This window comes from Culex pipiens, chromosome 1, assembly GCF_016801865.2.
Source record: "Culex pipiens pallens isolate TS chromosome 1, TS_CPP_V2, whole genome shotgun sequence".
Taxonomy (NCBI): Eukaryota; Metazoa; Arthropoda; class Insecta; order Diptera; family Culicidae; genus Culex; species Culex pipiens.
The window spans coordinates 126005611-126025348 of record NC_068937.1 but is presented as its reverse complement, the minus strand read 5'-3'; the positions used below and the strand labels follow the sequence as shown (position 1 = coordinate 126025348).

Here is a 19738-nt window from a genome sequence, read left to right as displayed (position 1 = left end):
TGTTTGTCTAATGCACTGCTCAATAATTCAGCGACCAATAAAGCTAATTGCCAGAGTAAACTGACTTCTTCACTTTGGTCATCCTAACCACCATCACCAGAAAGTACACGGGAATCATTTTCAACCCCGGCAATCTCGTTACTCTGCGGTGCTGTAACCAGGGAGAGAGAGAGAGACGAAACTCAATTAGGACCCCCCACTCGTTGAATTATTTATGTCTAATGACACTTGCACATGCCATCGAGGGCGGATAAAATCAAGTCACTCTGGAGCACGCAGCTTGAAATGGCGATTTTATGGCCATATTATTCTTTGATAAATATCTGCTTGCGCAGCAGCTAAAGTTTCGGCGTAACGCAAAAAAAAACAACAACACGCTTTTTGAGAGGAGAAAAAAGTTCCATCTGTTGCCTTCTTCAAAAACGGCGATGCAAGGGGGCTGAATAAATAAGGCACCCAAGAACTCGGGGGGACCATCCGCACGAGGACAAGGAGTGTGCCTTCTGGAAAACGCCCAGACAACGATGAATGGTGGCAAGTTTGACGAAATGTGGCACAGTGGTCAATTTAGCAAACAAAAATAAGGAATATTTTTTTGTTAACTTAACAAACTGAATTTTTTTATCAAAATAAATGAAGGAAATGCAGCTTGAACAAAAACAAATCAACAACTTTTAAATTTATTTATGTTGTTAACAATCATGTATTGCAATAAAATCAAAATAAGATCAATAAAGAAAAGAAAAACTAATCAAAAAAGAAACAAAGGAACTTACATTTCACAAACTGAATAAACAAAAGGAAAAAATTAAATGAATTATCAAATTGAATAAATAAGTTGAATAATCACATTGAATAACAAAAATTGAATTGAACAATTGAAAAATTGAATAAACAAATTGAATAAAAAAATAAAAATAAAAACAAATTAAATAAACAAATTAAATAAACAAATTGAATAAACAAATTGAATAAGCAAATTAAATGAACAAATAGAAAAAAAAAACAAATTAAAAAAACAAATTGAATAAACAAATTGCTATATCAATTGAATTAAAAAAATGAATTGAACAATTGAAAAGTTGAATAAACAAATCGAATATATAAATTAAATAAACAAATCGAAGAAACAAAATGAATAACCAAATTAAATAAACAAATTGAATAAACAAATTAGAAAACACAAAAAGAATAAACCAATTAAATAAACAAATAAAATAAATAATTTGATTAAACAAATTGAATAAGCAAATTGAATAATCAAATCGAATGAAAAAATGAATTGAACAGTTGAAAGATTGAATATATAAATCGAATAAACAAATTGAACAAAAAAATAAATAAACGTATTGAATAAACAAAATTGAATAAGCAAATTAAATGAACAAATAGAATAAACAAATTGAATAAAAATAATAATTAACAAATTGAATAAACAAATCGAATAAACAAATTAAAAAAAAAACAAGGTAATTAAACAAATTAAATAAACAAATTAAATAAACAAATTGAATAAGCAAATGAAATAAACAAATTGAATAAAAAAATTGATTAACAAATTGAAAAAACAAATTGCTATATAAATTGAATTAAAAAAATGAATTGAACAATTGAAAAATTGAATAAACAAATTGAATAATCGAATTGAATAGACAAATCGAATAAACAAATTGAATAAACAAATCGAATAAACAAAATGAATCACCAAATTAAATAAACAAATTGAATAAACAAATTGATTAAACAGATAAAAAAAATTGAATAAACAATTTGAATAAGCAAATTGAATAATCAAATCGAATGAATAAAATGAATTGAAAAGATGAATAAACAAATCGAATAAATAAATTAAATAAACAAATCGAAGAAACAAAATTAATAACCAAATTTAATAAACAAATTGAATAAACAAATTAGAAAACACAAATAGAATAAACCAATTAAATAAACAAATAAAATAAATAATTTGATAAAACAAATTGAATAAGCAAATTGAATAAACAAATCGAATGAAAAAATGAATTGAACAATTGAAAAATTGAATATATAAATCGAATAAACAAATTGAACAAAAAAAAAATAAACGTATTGAATGAACAAAATTGAATAAGCAAATTAAATGAACAAATAGAATAAACAAATTGAATAAAAATAATAATTAACAAGTTGAATAAACAAATTGAATAATCATATTTAATAACAAAAATTGAATTGTACAATTGAAAAATTTAATAAACAAATTGAATAAACAAATCGAATAAACAAATTTAAAAAAAAAACAAGTTAATTAAACAAATTAAATAAACAAATTAAATAAACCAATTGAATAAAAAAATTAATTAACAAATTGAATAAACAAATTGCTATATAAATTGAATTAAAAAAATGAATTGAACAATTGAAAAATTTAATAAACAAATTGAATAATCGAATTGAATAGACAAATCGAATAAACAAATTGAATAAACAAATCGAATAAACAAAATGAATCACCAAATTAAATAAACAAATTGAATAAACAAATTGACTAAACAAATAAAAAAAATAATTTGAATAAACAATTTTAATAAGCAAATTGAATAATCAAATCGAATGAATAAAATGAATTGAACAATTGAAAAATTGAATATATAAATAGAATAAGGCTGGTACAAATATTTTTCAAAGTTTTTGTCACAAATTGAATAAGAATAATAATTAACAAATTGAATAAACAAATTGAACAAAAAATTGAATAAACGTATTGAACAAACAAAATTGAATAAGCAAATTAAATGAACAAATAGAATTAACAAATTGAATAAAACTAATAATTAAAAAATTGAATAAACAAATTGATAAATAAATTAAATACAAAAAAAATAATTGAACAATTGAAAAATTGAATAAACAAATTGAATAATCGAATTGAATAAACAAATCGAATAAACAAATTGAATAAATAAAATGAATCACCGAATTAAATTAACAAATTGAATAAACAAATTGAAAAGACAACAAATTGAATAAACAAATTGAATAAAATAATTAAATAAACGTATTGAATAAACAATATTGAACATACAAATTAAATGAACAAATAGAATAAACAAATTGAATAAAAATAATAATTAACAAATTGAATAAACAAATTGATATATAAATTGATACAAAAAAAATAATTGAACAATTGAAAAATTGAATAAACAAATTGAATAAAAAAAATGAATCACCAAATTAAATTAACAAATTGAATAAACAAATTGAAAAAAAAACAAATCCTATAAACAAATTGAATAAAAAAATTAAATAAACGTATTGAATAAACGAAATTGAATAAGCAAAATGAATGAACAAATAGAATAAACAAATTGAATAAAAATTAACAAATTGATGTATAAATTGAATAAAAAAAATTAATTGAAAAATTAAATAAACAAATTAAATAATCAATTCGAATAAACAAATCGAATAAACAAAATGAATCAATAAATCAAATAAACAAATTGAAAAAAACAAAAAGAATTAACCAATTAAATAAGCAAATTGAATAAACAAATTGAATAAACAAATTGAATGAAAAAAATGAATAAACAAATGGAATAAACAAATTTAATAAACAAATTAAATAAACAAATGGAATAAGCAAATTAAACGAACAAATAGAATAAACAAATTGAATTAAAAAATTAACAAATTGATAAAAACAAATCTAATAAACAAATTATAAATCAATTAACACATTAAATAATAAAACTAAACACAAATTGAAAAAAAATACTTAATTACCAAATTGCACCAAAAATTTAATAAACAGAATGAAAACAAAAACAATTTAAACACACATACGAGATGAAAAATAAAATGTAATAACTCGCTGATAAAATAACTCGAATGTAAAACAATAAAAAACATATTCCCAATAGGGAAAAACTAATAATTGAGCATTCAGATTTAAAACAAAAAAGTTTATCGACTGAGAAATTACACATGACAAGACAAAAAAAAATGCAGATTATTTTATATTATTGTTTTTGTTGTTTTTTTTTTTTGTAATGATGGTGGTTTTTGATATTTGAATCAAACTTATATACAAGAAGTTTATTTTTTATTTTAAAATCCGATTTTTTTTCTTGAAACAAATCTTGCTAAAATACAAATCAAATCAAACAGGCAAAATGAAAAACAAAAAAAAAATTACATCTCTCAGTTTTTTTTTCTTCTTTTTTCATGACATCAAAAAATCATTGCATCAAAATATTAGCAATAAAACATATGTACAAAAACGAGAAATACTATTTAAAAAAACAACCTTATATTTAAAATGCAAAACTAAAATATCGTCATTTTGTGTCACATTAACTATGGTTAACATGGAACAAGCTGAAACGTAGAAGCATTTTGTCGAGAAATGACATGAAGCTTAGGGGTCGTGCATAAACCACGTGGCCTTTTTTTGGAGAACTTTTGACCCCCCCCTCCCCCCTCATGGTTTTTCGTGGTTTCACGCCAACCCCCCCCCCCCCCCTATAAGGCCACGTGGCTTTTTCCTCCCAGGTGAAAAATCATTAAAAAAAAACAAAATAAGTATAGATTTCAAAAATGTTTATCCACAAATGATGAACCGTCAGTGGTGGTGACTTTTGGTCAAAAAACGACATTACTGTTGTTATTTTAACACAATAAAAACATTTCAAATTATATCGAAATAAATATTGTTGGGGAATGCTCCTGAATTTACCAACATTTTCCCAGAATATGGCTAGTATAATCACACCGTTCATAAATGCCAATCGTTTTAAAATTAACTCAAACTCACCCTTTAGAGGGGGTGACATTGGGTCAAACAGAAAACATTTTAATTCGTGTAGGTGCTGTAACACAATTAAAACCAATTTCATAATATATAAAAAGACAGAAATTCACTTAAAAGTGTGAAAAAAGTATGATATCACAAAGTTTAAGGTAAATAATAACAGTATAACAATTTATTGAAATGGTACAGATAGTAAAAAATACTCTCAACAAAACAAGCAACTTAGTTAAACATATGTATTCAAAATTATGGAATTGCAGTGCAATTAATTGCATCCAGAATAAATATGCTTTAAGAATTAAAGCTATTTTGATATATAAACAGCCTTCATGATTTAATTTAAATGCGCTTTAAAATATTTTCTTAAAATCGAAATTAATTAAATAGAAAAGTTTTGTTTCAGGAAAAAAATATTTTCATTTTATTTTAAGGAAAATATCTAGTTATGAAAGCTCCTAGTTAATATTTATTTTATTCCAAACATTCATAAAAATCCAAACTAAAGCAACTTTTCTTTTTAATTAAGCATGATTGATTCCAATGATTCAGTGTGTCCAAAAAAGTCGAGTTGTTTAATTTTTTTCTCCATACAAGAATCAGAGACAGGGACAAACATTCAATTTTACGACCTTTTGAAATGTTAGTCTTATTTTTTTTTTGAAAATATTGATTTCGAAAAGATCGGAAAATTTCACGAAAGTTTTATTTATAAACATTGAAAATCGCACCATTAGTTGCTGAGATATCGACATAAGAAAATTATGGGTTGTTTGGGTAGTAAACATCCATTTTTCTGTTTTAAAATATTTGCATGGCAATATCTTAGCAACAAAGCAAAAAAGAATTTTCTAAGCATTTAAAAAATATTTTTTTTCAAAATTAGGCAAACATGGGAGCTATTTTTTTTAAATTAATAACTGCAATTATTTAAAAAAAAGTTACCTAAAAATAGCTATAACTTGAAAACGGTGCACTTTATGAAAATTTCACTAATGTACTTTTAGATTGCAAATTCGATTTTACATCGAAAAATAAAATTGAAATTAAGTTGCGGTCAATACTTCGATTTTTGTTTAATCAGTATTGATTCAAAAATTCATAACTCGAACAACGATTTTTTGCTCGTTCTGAAAATTTATGAAATGTTGGCAAAATTTAAAAAAAATAAAAATAGTGTTTTTTTGCAAATCATGTTTTAGTGACAAAAAGTGAAATTAAAAATCAGCAAAGTAAATTACCATTTACCATTTTTTTCAGTGTAGTCCTTATCCATATCTACAACTTTGCCGAAGACACCAAATCGACCAAAAATTTCTTCAAAAGATACAGATTTTTTTAATTTTCATTGCTGCCAAATTTGTATGGAAAACTATATGGACAAACTAATGATGCAAAATGGCTTGGGCACCAAAAAAGGTTTCAGACGGATTAAAAAAATTCAAAAAATTAAAATTTAAGAATAAAGACCGATTTTGTATAGAATTGCTCGATGATCGATTTCGTGTCTTTGGAAAAGTTGTAGACAACGCGCTAAAAATCATTTTTTTAGTCATGGACATCCAAATTGTTCAAGTCTTACTCTTACTTTAAATTGATTTTGTGTTTTGATAAATTTAAAAAAGATTAAGCTAAAATTTGGAATTTATTTTACATTTTTTTCAGTTGTTTAAATAGGCAATTATCTACGATTTAAGATTTTATCTTTCGATTAAGATTCTTCGATCACTTATAGGACCAGCTACGGTAATTAGCTAAGATCTGAGATTTTGATTTTTTTTTATTTTTTTCGCAGAGAATCATTTTTAGACACTTCATTTATAATACATATTAAGTTTTTGCCTTGTTACGAAAATCTTATAAAATTGTCAGCAATATTTATTTTTTAAGTAATTCCAAAATTGAACTATCGAACATCGAACATCTATTTTCAATGCAAATTTGCAAGCACATTTTTAGCTACTTGATACCATCAACAAAAAAATGAAATTGTGTTTGCATTTTGGTACGCATTTTTTATGGTATATTAACTTTGGATACTGTCACTTTATTTTTTAACAGCTTTTAAATTTTTGCAAAACGTAGTTACATGAGTATCAAAAAGTGTACATTCAATTACAGGCTCAAAGTATTGATATATATTATTCAATATTGAATTGGAAAATATTATGACATTGAAATATAAGAAATAATTTTAAACACAATAATTGTATGGTTTTGAAGTGTAACAAAAAATGTATGCATATAAGTAAATTCAAAGCGCGTATTTTTTTGTTTTTTTTAAGAAAAGATTTTTTTTAAAGGCCACGTGGTCAGCCGTCGACCCCCCCCCCCCTCCCCCCCCCATGGCTTTTCATGGTTTTTTCGGTCGGATTTCGGACCCCCTCCCCCCCCCCTAATGAGACCACGTGGTTTATGCACGACCCCTTATAAGCATAAGCATAAGCATAGGTGCCCACCCGCAGTTGCTACTCCGTTATTGACCAGGACCTCCAGAAGTTACATCCACGAGCCGTGGAAGATAAGTGGGTGCTATCTTTCCTCGCTTCGCAACTTCTCAAAGGCCCCTATCATGCTGATCAATACCGGCGCCGGCCACGACCAGTGGTAGGGTCACGGGGAAGTGGATGGGAATGTTAGTCCGATACTTGAGTGATAGAGACCGCCCAATCGACTGCATCTCCGTAATCTCCGTAAAGTATCACATGAGTTTTGAGGGGGTTAGTAGATGGGTATGAGGTCAGGATTCACGAGTGGCAGTGATGTGACCATGAGCATTTTGTTTATCGGTTGAAAATTTTAAATCTTCGGCAGCCGGCTGCGGAAAGATAGATAATTGATCATTTAAAAAGTTTTTTTTTTATCGAACGCGTGCCAGCCGAGCAGTAGTGCTATGGGCTGGACTTATAAGTATATTTTTACTATTTTCAATTTAGATAACGCGAGCAAATTTCAAAAATAGTAAATAAATGACGCTTTACTCTTCATAAAATCGATCGATGCCAGTTAGAATAAATTTTTACGATCATTAACGATGACAATTATCGCGAAAAAACAGGACTGCGCGTCCCCAGAAGCACTGCACTTATGATGTCCAATAAGTTATAATAACCACTCACCCAAGCACACAAACAGCGACATAAAAGAAATGAAAATGAGCATGCAAAAACAAGACAGCGCGTCCGCGTGGTCAGCGCACTAATCTGTCGAGAAATGACATGAAGCTTATCTCATAAAACTAATTAAAAAGTCAAGTTTTAGTAATAGTACATAGTGTCTTTTGGTAATTATATAAGAAACATAATCTCTATGGGTGTGCATAGCAAAATTACCAATTTCAATTCCATTTTAGGACCCAATTGATTTAGTGTTTTTTTTTTTTTTTATTTTGGTATAAATGAGCTTAATTTAATTCTAGGGTAATTTATTCATTTGGAACAAAAATTTTCATTTTAAAATTTCGTGTTTTTTCTAACTTTGCAGGGTTATTTTTTAGAGTGTAACAATGTTCTACAAAGTTGTAGAGCAGACAATAACAAAAAAAATGATTTACAAACATAAGGGGTTTGCTTAGAAACATCACGAGTTTTCGCGATTTTACGAAAAAAAAAGTTTTGAAAAAGTTACTTTTTGCGTTTCTCTTTGTTTTGTCGTCCGTGTCTGTCGCGGGTGACCATGAACGGCCATGATCAACGTCTACCAATAAGTCGTCGACTACCAATTTTTTCAAAACTTTTTTTTCGTAGAATCGCGATAACTCGTAATGGTTATAAGCAAACCCCTTATGTTTGTATGTCAAAATGTTTTAACATTGTTACACTCTAAAAAATAACCCTGCAAAGTTAGAAAAAACACGAAATTTTAAAATGAAAAATTTTGTTCTAAATGAAAAAATGACCCCTCTGGGACAATGTAGATTCGAAAAGTATTTTAAATTTCCCTTAAAATGACATGTTTTAAATTTTTTTAGCCAAGTATAATAAATGGGAAAAGTGAAAAAAAAGGTTTTTTGCCCATTTTGGCCCACTTTAGAACCCACTATCCATCGGCAACCCGGCCGGAAAATTAATGGAGCCCGTAAATCTGCGGCGGAGTCATCCGAGAAGCATTAGGCTCGACGTCGCGTCCTCGTCGTCTTTGGTATGCCGGTGAAAAAAAAATGCGGAACTTCAGCTGCAGTTACTCACCGGCAGCAAAAGGAAAAAAAAGCTCGGGATCGAACGCGTTAAACGGACCATAAATCCCGACGTTTTGGTGGAAATTTATGAAGTAGGACCGTCCCCGTCCAACCGCTCTGCAGCTTGGGTGGGGAGTTTACCGCAGACGCGTTTGGGGTGAAATTTATTTTTCAAGAATCGTTTTGGGGGGATCGTCGGGATTTATGGACGCTCGTTGAGGGGTTGGGATCGCTTTTTAAGCAGGATTGAACGGTCAAATTAAGACAAATTGGAGACATCTCGAAGGAAGCTTTTTAGGGAGATTGAAGTTGGAAGGCTTTAAATGATTAACTGAAACTGACGTCAAATTGGATCTGCTGTCGTCGTTAAAAAAGGCCTTTCTCCATTTCAGAGCTGGTGATGAAGTGGATCCTTAATTTTCACCACATAATCATAGGGATCCCATTTTTCTCATTTCAAGCATCATCGTTCTCGTCAACGGTTTAAGGAGCTGCTGCTGCTGATGCTCACGTACGCGCGTATGTACCATGTACACTTACCGCACAATTACTGCAACGGAGTGGCAAGAACAAGAAAGGATACACGAGGTAATTTCGCCCGAAGCCTCCTCAGTGACGAACAGGGTGGCCAGAAAAGTTTTGGAATTTGTGCTTATGTTAAGATGGAATTAAAACTTTATTAATAAATGCTTTAAAAAGATTTTTATTATCATATGTTATTTTCAACATCAAGCATTTTCTCAAATCTCTCAATAATTTCAACAACTTCAATCTGGCAACCCTGATAAAACTGGCTCACATGACGACGCCCGTTGATGAGCCTGATGATGATGGGTGTCGGTTGTGTGGTGAGTGCCTTCTGGTTCTGCACTTGAAGTGTGAGTGAAGTGAAATGCCTTTTCTTTTCTGGAAATTTAATCGGTGTGTGTGTGTGTGCGGGTGCCGCGTCAAAATAGCTGCAGTACTAATTTTTGCGGTTGTTGATAGGCTTGATTCTCGGCTGTGATTTGACAAGTTTTGATTATAATTTCAATTTCGAGTATAAATGCTATAAAATCATTCTAAGCAACCATGCATCAAGGTTTATAGATTAGATAAGGTAAGGTGGGAATTCCCAGCTGTCAAAATAGTTAGCACGAAAGCCGGATTTTATACAAAGATTTTCCGAAAATGAAAATTTGACCATTTTCCGGGCAAATTTCACCGGATTTTTTTCTGTGGGGTTGTTAAGCATGCCAAACTGAACCGAAAAACGCGTTCAGTTGAATTTATTTTGTTGAAAATTGAAAACAACAATCAACAGCAAACCGGTTTGAAAACTGAAGATAATCTAAAGGCTCGATGATTGGTTGCGTAATCTTGCTTAGAATCGTGAAGAAAGCGGTTTAAATATGGTTTGAATTGAAAATTTTTAATATATTCTGCTCTAGAATTTAACGAAATTTTCTTTATTATGTATATTTTTAAGGGTTTTAGCTCATTTGTCAAAAACTAAATTTATAAACATTTTGCAAAAATAATATAATTTTTAACAAAATCGAAATTTTTATTCTAAATGAGAAGAGAAAACAAAAAAGGAGTATTTTTTAACTTTCAAGGGAATCATCCACCCAAATAAACAATCATCGTTAAAATTTAACAGGCCCAAAAAAATTTGTTATATTTTTAAAATATGATTCCAAAGATAAAAAAATAATCTTAATTTTATTTTGAATAAAACAAAGCTTGATTCTTTTAATTTCTTTCAAAACTATACCTTTCAAATAAAATAGCACTAAAATTTTTAATACAGCGAATGAAAATATTACTAAATTTTGTTAGTTTCTAAAAAACTCAAAAATCTCAACATTTCTTCAAATGGTTCATATCAACTTGACACACATATATAATCAAGCTTTTTATTTGAAAACTAATAAAATTTCCCTCCCCCTCCCTACGAAGTTGACCCGAAAAATCAGGGGACAAAAAAATATTTTTTTCAGAAAAACTAAAAAATTTCAATGGATTAGCTGAAATAAATTCAAAATTCATTCCCCTGCGTTTTTTATTCCATTTTTAGAATGTTTGGGTTGATTTAAAAATCTTTCGAATTTTTGAAAATTTTCGATGTTTGTTATCGCCAAACGTTTTTTTTTTTTGCTAAAATTTTTGTTTTTGTCAAATCTTACATTTTTTGAAAACTAATGATTGCAAAACTACTGAACTAGTGTAAAACATTTTAAAACACTTTTTCCATGCAAATGTTGAAACTATGGCTTGTTATTTCAATATTTATATTTTTTATTTTTTTGCCCATATTTGCATTCAATGATTCGAGAAAATTGATAAATTTCACGAATTTCACGCCGTCTACGAAACCGTCAAAAATCATTAACTCTATATTATTCTCGATTTCACTGGTAAGTTTTCAAACGAGCAATTACAATGAACTCACTTTCATGAGCGATGAACTCCAATGCATGTAAAATGTCACAAACAGGAAGTAGGAAATAGGACGCGAATATCAAGAAAATGAAGGAATTCGACGATAAATGGGAGAGAATTGAGCGAAAAGAGACCGGAAATGGAAATTTTTCTCTCAATTCTCTCTCGTTTTGCACAAACGATGAACGTTTTGATCAAACGATGAACGTTTTGACCAAACGATGATCATTTTTCTTCGTGCGTGTTTGAAAAGATCTGAGTGAAAAAGATAATAGTAATAAAACCAGGGTATTCACTCGCTTAATTCTACAGTAGTTCATAACATTATTTTTATTCCTTTTTAAGTTTGATAAGTTATTTAATGAAAAATCGTTACATTTTCACACAAACATAAAATTTCACGGGATTTCGCGGAAAAAGCCAAATTTCGTGGATTTCACGCTGTCCGCGAAATCGTGAAATTTCACTGACCCTAATGATGATTCATATAAAAAATTGAAACTATTCTGTTCCAGTCATGCTTTTGATTCATATTTCAAAACAATCTGTAAAATGGACGACGTCCGACATCCCCGCAAAAAAAGCGGCTTGCCCAAATCAGGTCACCTTTTGAATTTATTTATACACATTTTGCAAACATATTCCCGAGTACGACCAGCCGACGAGGCCAACAACAATTCCAATCAACAAAATTGCTCGTTGGCAAGGGCTCAAAGGACTGCTCTCGGTTGGATATCAATTGCATCGACCTGGACGAAAATATTCCATTCCATTTTAGGGAGAATGATAAATAAATAATTCATCACGTGTGTTGTGTCTGGTTTCTGCATTCCGCAAATTTGTGCAACTGCACACACTCAGAGTTCAGCTCAAAAGGACAGAAGAACTTTGTTTGTCCTATTTGTACTAGCAGTTTGAACTATCTCCTGCAGGATGCCTTCCGGAGGAATGTGTGCAGATCTTTGCCTCCTCTCTCAGGAAGGCAAAGGTTTTGCAGATAACGCTTGCATTCGAAATCACTACAGCCAGACTTTGTAGATTTTGGGGACGAACTTTCACCAAAAGTCCATGATTTAGGTCTAGTTTATGTCCATTTTCAACTTTTATGAAGACATTTTTGATGATCATTGCTTTTCTTTGAGATGTAAGAATATTGCAATTTTTATAAATTAACTTTTTTTATTCGCCCTATTGGAAAGTTATCACCCGATTCCTATAGTTCGATTTAGAGTGAAGTCGTTTCGGAAAACATCATCTTCTGGTGGCCAAAACTGTGTTCAATTCCCCGAAAGCAAAACAATTGCGGATTTCGGATACTATTTTGTGTGCGTTCGGAAATTCATTCACACGTGCAATTGCACACTTGCACGTGCACTGATAAACACACACACACAGTGACCTCAAAGTGCAAAAGTACTTTCATTTGCTATGAACTAGCTCATCAACTGTGACTTTTTAAAAGGTTATGACAGTAAAAAATATGTGGACAAATCTTCAATAGAATCTTTTCAAAAAGTTGTATTTTTTTCTCTTGTTCTCTTGTTCTCTTGTTCTCTTGTTCTCTTGTTCTCTTGTTCTCTTGTTCTCTTGTTCTCTTGTTCTCTTGTTCTCTTGTTGTTGAGAACACTCTTGTATTTTATGTAGATGGAAAATGATTGAAAATTAAACTAATATCTAATATTAATAATATCCAACTTCCCCTTGTCTGTGGTCATTATTTGAATTGATTACGGGCCTAATAAAATATTCATAGCAAATTGCGATGCTTCGGTACAGTTTCCCTACACATATCGCAGGACAAATGTAGTCAATTCAATTCATGGGTTTGCAATTGGGTCACCAATTGCAAAACACATGGAAAGGTAGAGGATTTCGGGCTGCTGCTGTAACAGATTTACAGGCACACTCATCAGTGGATTGAATATTCATGTTGGGTGGCCCCCATTTAGGGTACTTTTTTCAATAATATTGTAGCAGGAATAATGTAACTTACGGAGAGTTAGCAAGCATTAACATAAATTTGCATTTTGTATTCAAATGGGATCTAAAATTCCACAAAACTCCTAAAAGATGAATTTAGAAAAGTTAAGCAAAATCTCTAAATTCCACAAAATCGGACTATAACAAATTTAGATTTCTTCAAGAATTGTTCCATCCATTTTCTTATAAAAAAAAAACTTTCTATTTCCACCAAGTCCATCAACTTCAAGCTCTGTTACGCAGAAGTTATTCTCCTGCGTTACCGGAAAAGTGCAAATATTTGCTAAAACAACTTGTAGTCATGTCAAGAGCAGGCAAAAAATAAACAAGCTATCCTAACCTAACACAGATAGCTGTACCAGCTGCTTTCGGCGAAGAGTGCCACTCAAAGTGGAACTGAAACGCTACTTTATGAGTTGTACTTGCTCTTCAGGGCGTTAACGTTCTATGAGAAGAGGAATTCTTTTTTTTCGGAAGTGGTACTTGTGGATGATTCGTAATGAGAGTTTTCAAGTAAAACGCATGATGTCATTTAAAAATAACGCTGCTTTTCATTGAAATAGGTCGTTGTTGCTGACAACTCGGGTTTAAATTGGATTTCATAATCATATCATTATATCATATGGCATTGCTTCAGGGTGGGGTTTATTGAGTTTAACAAAACATCATCATGGACATTTTGATCCAAAATGGATCGCAAAACTTGAATTTGCTGATAAAATTGAGAAAATTAAATTATTTTTTCCCCATAATTCATTTATACGACGTTTTTAAGAACCCTTAGGATAATGAAAAACTTTAGACAATCGAGTCTTCGGGTTCGGTTATAAGAAGTTTTTACCAAACAATATTTAGCAATCAACCTTTAGGCAATTACTTATTATTGTTAAAATTCAATATTTTGTATCAGTAACAGTAATAACTCAAATAAACTTCAAAAATGTGAACCCAAAACACGCAAGCGCTGCTCGAATTATGTTCACAAATTCATGCAAAGTCGAGTTGGCCCTGGACTTGTTCACCCGAGACACGAACCTCCCATAATTCGAGCAGAAGCGCTCTAACAGGTGGTCGTTCCTAAATACCGTGAGATACGGTCTAAACCTTTGAAAAGATAATTTCACTACTTCAAAAAAATCCATACAATAACATGGTGGCCACTCAAAATTCAACAAACAAAAAATTGACGACGCCATTTTGAAATGTCCCCCTATCGTCGCATGAGCGCACCTCATTTCAAATTGCCTGCAACAACAACAACAAATTCAAGTCGCAAAACAAACAAACCACAGCTGATAAAGCGATCATCACCGCAGCACTGCACTGACAGTTCAAACTGATAACAGCTCGCGGAGTTGGTCGAGCCAGTCAGATCTTCACCATTCGTCACAGCATGAGCAAGATGGCAAGAGGTAACCCGCGCGCTCGACATATATTACGTATTACTTGAAATAACTCGCTCGCTATTTCACCTTTCAGCCGGCTTCCGAATCGCACTGCTCCAGCTCAAGGTCGGTCCCAGCAAGGCGGACAACCTGGCAAATGCCCTCACCCGGATTCGTTCCGCCGTTCGGGACAACGGCGCGCGGGTAGTGGCCCTCCCCGAGTGTTTCAACTCACCGTACGGGACGCAACACTTTGCCAAGTACGCCGAGGAGATTCCCACGGGGGAGACAAGTCGCAGCTTGTCGGCGGTCGCCAAGGAGTTGGGAATCTACCTGATCGGGGGGACCATCCCGGAACGCACGCCAACGGCCACCTACAACACTTGCACGGTTTGGTCTCCGGAGGGCGCCCTGTTGGCGACCTACCGGAAGATTCACCTGTTCGATATCAACATCCCCGGCGGGATCACGTTCCGCGAGTCGGACGTCCTGACCGGCGGCGACCAGCTGGCCGTGATTCCGATCGACGGAGCCCGCGTTGGCATCGGGATCTGCTACGACATCCGGTTTGACGAGCTCGCTCGGCTGTACCGGAACAAGGGTTGCGACATGTTGATCTACCCGGGGGCGTTCAACATGAAAACGGGTCCGCTGCACTGGGAACTGTTGGCCAGGGCTCGTGCCAACGACACCCAGTCGTACATTGCGACGATTTCACCTGCGAGGGACGCTGGCGCGGGTTATATCGCCTGGGGTCACTCGATGGTGGTGGATCCGTGGGCCAAGGTCGTGGCGGAGGCGGCGGACGGGGAGGAAACAATCGTGGCGGACGTGGATTTTGGCAAGGTGGATGAGGTGCGGGCGCAGATTCCGGTGTTTAGCCAGCGGCGGACGGATCTGTACGAAACCAAGGAGCAGAAGTGTTGAAGGGAGGTCGAATTGTTTGATTTGGATTTTAAATAAATAAGAGATTTGTTGCATTTTAAGTTTTCTTTTCTTAAACTCGAGTAGCTGGAATTGAATAAATGATTTTAAAGTCTGTTAAATTTTCATAATTTACAAAATTAAATTTGCTGATTTTCAGTTCCGCTCCTCTATAATAGAGGAAAAAATCGTGACGTCAGAAATGAACTCAAATCACTCAAAGTTCATTTTGTGAGTGACTTTAACATTTTTGCCTAGTTTGACAGCTACCTCGTTCCCAGGTTTTCTGTGGGAGAGAAAAGGAGGCGAATACTTTATGAAAATCATACCTGTCAAAATTCCTAGCCTCAAAATTTTGTCGCGAGTTGCTTTTCTCCTCTATTAGCAAGCACCATAAAAAAAACAAACGTACCAAGTCTTTTGACGTTTGAATTTTGACGACCCATTCCAATCGAAGGCTGAAGAAAACCGAAAGAGAAGCGAAGGCAAATAAAGAACAAAGGGTGGCCACCTACACCACCAGCAGTGCCTGTTGGAGTGAGCCAGTGATGCCAGGCAACTTTCGCTATAAATGCTACTTTTCGTGAGTGTTCGCTTAGGGAGCGTTCTTTTATTACGTAACGCAGTAGGGGGGGAGGGGGGGTCGGAGGCCGTGTTACGCTCCATACAAAATTTTTAGAATTTGTATGGAAATTTTGTTACGAGAAGGGGGGAAGGAGTCTAAAAGTCCGATTTTTCGCGTTACGTAATAAAAGAACGCTCCCTTACAATTTCATCAATTTTGGCAGCTCTAAGCAGACCCAAAAGAGCGCTGGAAGAAAAAAGAACTAAGCTGACAATAGAAGAGAAAATCGTGACGTCAGAAATGAACTCAAACCACTCAAAGTTCATTTTGTGAGTGACTTTAACATTTTTGCCTAGTTTGACAGCTACCTCGTTCCCAGGTTTTCTGTGGGAGAGAAAAGGAGGCGAATACTTTATGAAAATCATACCTGTCAAAATTCCTAGCCTCAAAATTTTGTCGCGAGTTGCTTTTCTCCTCTTATAGGAAAATGGGCGTCGCCCAATGCATTCTAGATTGATTAGAATACATTTTGAAAGTATGTTTTTTATGGCTTGCAAATGGAATTGAATAACTTTTAGTAAAAGTGAAAATAACAGAAATGTTCACGAAAAGTTGGTCTACTCGTTGTTGTACTTGGTTTAAGTAAATTTCAAGGAACACTCCAGATTATCCAGCATCATTCAAACACGATCGGCTTATAGGGCTTAAAATGGGTTTATTTCCCCTAACTATTCAACAACTGAATGAAACTTTACAGTTTTCAATACAAAGCTGTAGGACTCTAAACTGAACCGAGTAGACCACATCCGGACATAATTTGTTCAGCAAAAGTCGAGAAAATTAAATGCATATTTATTATCAAAATCTCCTCACACGCACAGATATTTGCTCAGAATATGATGTTGAGCCAATAAATATAAATAAAGATGGGTCAAAAGTTCATTTTTCGAATGATTGTATGGCCTCTCCTCGATGAGGAAAGCAAAAAGCACCAGAAGTCGCTGGAATCGCTGGTGTACAGTCAGACTTGCAATCCAAAGGTCGTCAGTTGTCAGCTTGTTCGGTACAAGAAACGTGCCAGAACCAAAGAAAAAAAAATCAAGTTTTTCAACCTTAAATTTGAATGACTTTCGGTGTTTGAAATTTTTCCTAGAACATTTCATTTCCCTTTATAGGTCCCTAGTCACTTCGAATCCCGGGGATTCAGAAACTAGTTCAGGTACTCTCCCTGCCCATGTTTTGAACGCCTAGGTTCTAGTAGAAATATTGCAATAGAGACCGTTATGAGCTGTGGGTTGTAGAGCAAACGATTAACACAAGTTAAGTCAAGCATTATTAAATTGATAGATATCAGCAATCATCTATAAAGACAAGGAGAAACGATAGCCCAGTTAGTCTCAAAACAACTCTCAACAACAAACATGCCACTTCGTGTAGCTCTTCTTCAGCAAGTCATAACCGGCACAAAAGTTCAAATTCTCCAAAACGCCGTCAAACAGATCCAGTCCGCGGTTTCCCAACACCAACCCAACCTCGTAATACTCCCGGAAAGCTTCAACTGTCCGTACGATGAAGAAGCCCTGCGCGCTAGCGCCGAAGAAATTCCCTCCGGAACAACCAGCGTAGCACTGCGTCAGGCCGCCATCGACTGTGGGGTGTTCATCGTCGGAGGTTCGATCGTGGAGCGTTCATCATCCGGCCAGCTGCACAACACGTGCACCGTGTGGAGTCCCCGCGGGCAACTGGTGGCCAAGTATCGCAAGATTCACCTGGGAGATTCGAACGCTTCGGTGGAACCGGCTACAGTGAACGAATCGGCGCTGTTCACCGCTGGCGATCAACCGGTCACATTCAACGTTGGATCGGTGAAGATCGGCCTCGGTATCTGCTGGGATATGCGATTTCCCGAGCTTGCCGCAGCGTACCGTCGGCAGGGGTGTCAGCTACTGATCTACCCGTCGTTGTGTGATGTTCGGACGGGTGGCATGCACTGGGAACTGATAGCTAGTAGTTTGGCGCTGAACAATCAGCTGTTTGTGGCGTTCTGCTCACCGGCTAGGGATGAGAAGGCGAAGCTGGTGGCGTTTGGACATTCGCTAGTCGCGGATCCTTGGGGGGAAATTTGCGTCGAAGCTGGAGAGCAGCAGGAGGTTGTGGTTGCCGACCTGAATTTTGCTTTGATTGAGGAAGTCGGAATGAAGATTCCAGTGTTAAAGCAGCAGAAAAGCTTCTTGGATGAGTCATAATAAAAGCAGCCCTAGACTGCCCCATTTTTGCAATCGTCTGCACTTCTGTATCAGTTTGACCTACCTTGTTTTGACTTTTCCCGAAAGCTCAAGACAGATAACTGAAGGTTCAAGCAATAAATAGCGATCGTCCAGTTGCAGTCAGTGCAGTTTCACTAACTCAACCGTTCCATAAACATCGTCCGTTTGGCAAAATGGCTCCTTCAAAGCTCAAGATCGCGCTGATTCAGTTGGGTAGCTTCCCGACCAAACAGGCAGCGATCGTGAACGCCCTCACCCAGATCCGGAGTGCCGTCAAGGATAAGGGCGCCAAGCTGGTCATCCTGCCGGAATGCTGGAACTCGACGTACAGTACGGAAGAGTTTGGACGGTCTGCCGAGAAGATTCCCGGTGGGGAGACAAGTTTGGCGCTGGCTAAGGTCGCCGAAGAGCTTGGCATCTGGCTGGTCGGTGGAACCTACCCCGAGGTGGACGCCGGGAAGCTATACAACACTTGTGCCGTGTTTGGACCCAGGGGAGAGCTGGTTGGGAAGTATCGCAAGATGCATCTCTTCGATATGGACATTCCCGGAATCTGTACGTTCAGCGAGTCCAGCGTGTTGACTCCTGGTAAGGAGTTTCTGACGTTCTCCGTCGAGGGACTCAAAATCGGCGTCGGAATCTGCTACGATCAGCGCTTCCCTGAGTTTGCAGCCGTCTACCGTCAGTTGGGCGTTGACTTCCTGATCTTCCCGTCGGCCTTCGATACCTACACCGGGCCGATGCACTTTGAGCTGATTGCGCAGGCTCGCGCCCTGGACAACAGTATGTTTGTGGCGCTGTGTGCTCCGGCTCGGGACACCACCAAGGACTACGTGGCGTACGGGTACTCGACGCTGTGCGATCCCTGGGGAAGGGTGCTTTGCCGAGCGGGGGAAAAGCCGGAAATTTTGGCAGCGGAGTTGGATCTGACGCTGTTGGAAGACATCAAGAAGAAGATTCCCGTGCTGAAGCAGAAGCGGAACGATGTTTATGAGCTGGTCAAGAAGAAGTGAAGCTTGTGCCGCTGCAAATAAATGAATTTTAATCAGCATATTAAATCAGTTTTCTTTCTTTAAATGGATGTGAGCTGAGGTGATAGCAATATCCTAGTAGAATTTTCGAAATTGTTCACCCACCATTTATTACTAAATGCTCCAGAGTGAAAAGAATCTTCGATCAAAGTTTCAAGCCATTAAAACACGCAACAATCAGCTGATTCATGAG

At 34.8% G+C, this 19738-nt stretch overlaps 3 protein-coding genes across 3 annotated transcripts; all 3 read left to right on the top strand.

Annotated features, from left to right (window-relative positions):
- Positions 1–14625: 14625 nt before the first annotated feature.
- On the top strand, positions 14626–15744 carry LOC120422144 (omega-amidase NIT2). The gene is made up of 2 exons (XM_039585515.2): positions 14626–14785; positions 14853–15744. The coding sequence occupies exons 1-2, from the start codon at positions 14767–14769 to the stop codon at positions 15683–15685; spliced, it is 852 nt and encodes a 283-aa protein (XP_039441449.1). The 5' UTR covers positions 14626–14766; the 3' UTR covers positions 15686–15744.
- Positions 15745–16469: 725 nt separating this feature from the next.
- Positions 16470–18635, top strand: LOC120422148 (omega-amidase NIT2-like). Its single transcript, XM_039585519.2, has one exon. It carries the CDS (start codon positions 17669–17671, stop codon positions 18491–18493), a length of 825 nt encoding a protein of 274 aa, XP_039441453.1. The 5' UTR covers positions 16470–17668; the 3' UTR covers positions 18494–18635.
- Positions 18632–19562, top strand: LOC120422145 (omega-amidase NIT2-like). The gene has a single exon (XM_039585516.2). It carries the CDS (start codon positions 18688–18690, stop codon positions 19525–19527), a length of 840 nt encoding a protein of 279 aa, XP_039441450.1. The 5' UTR covers positions 18632–18687; the 3' UTR covers positions 19528–19562.
- Positions 19563–19738: the final 176 nt, after the last annotated feature.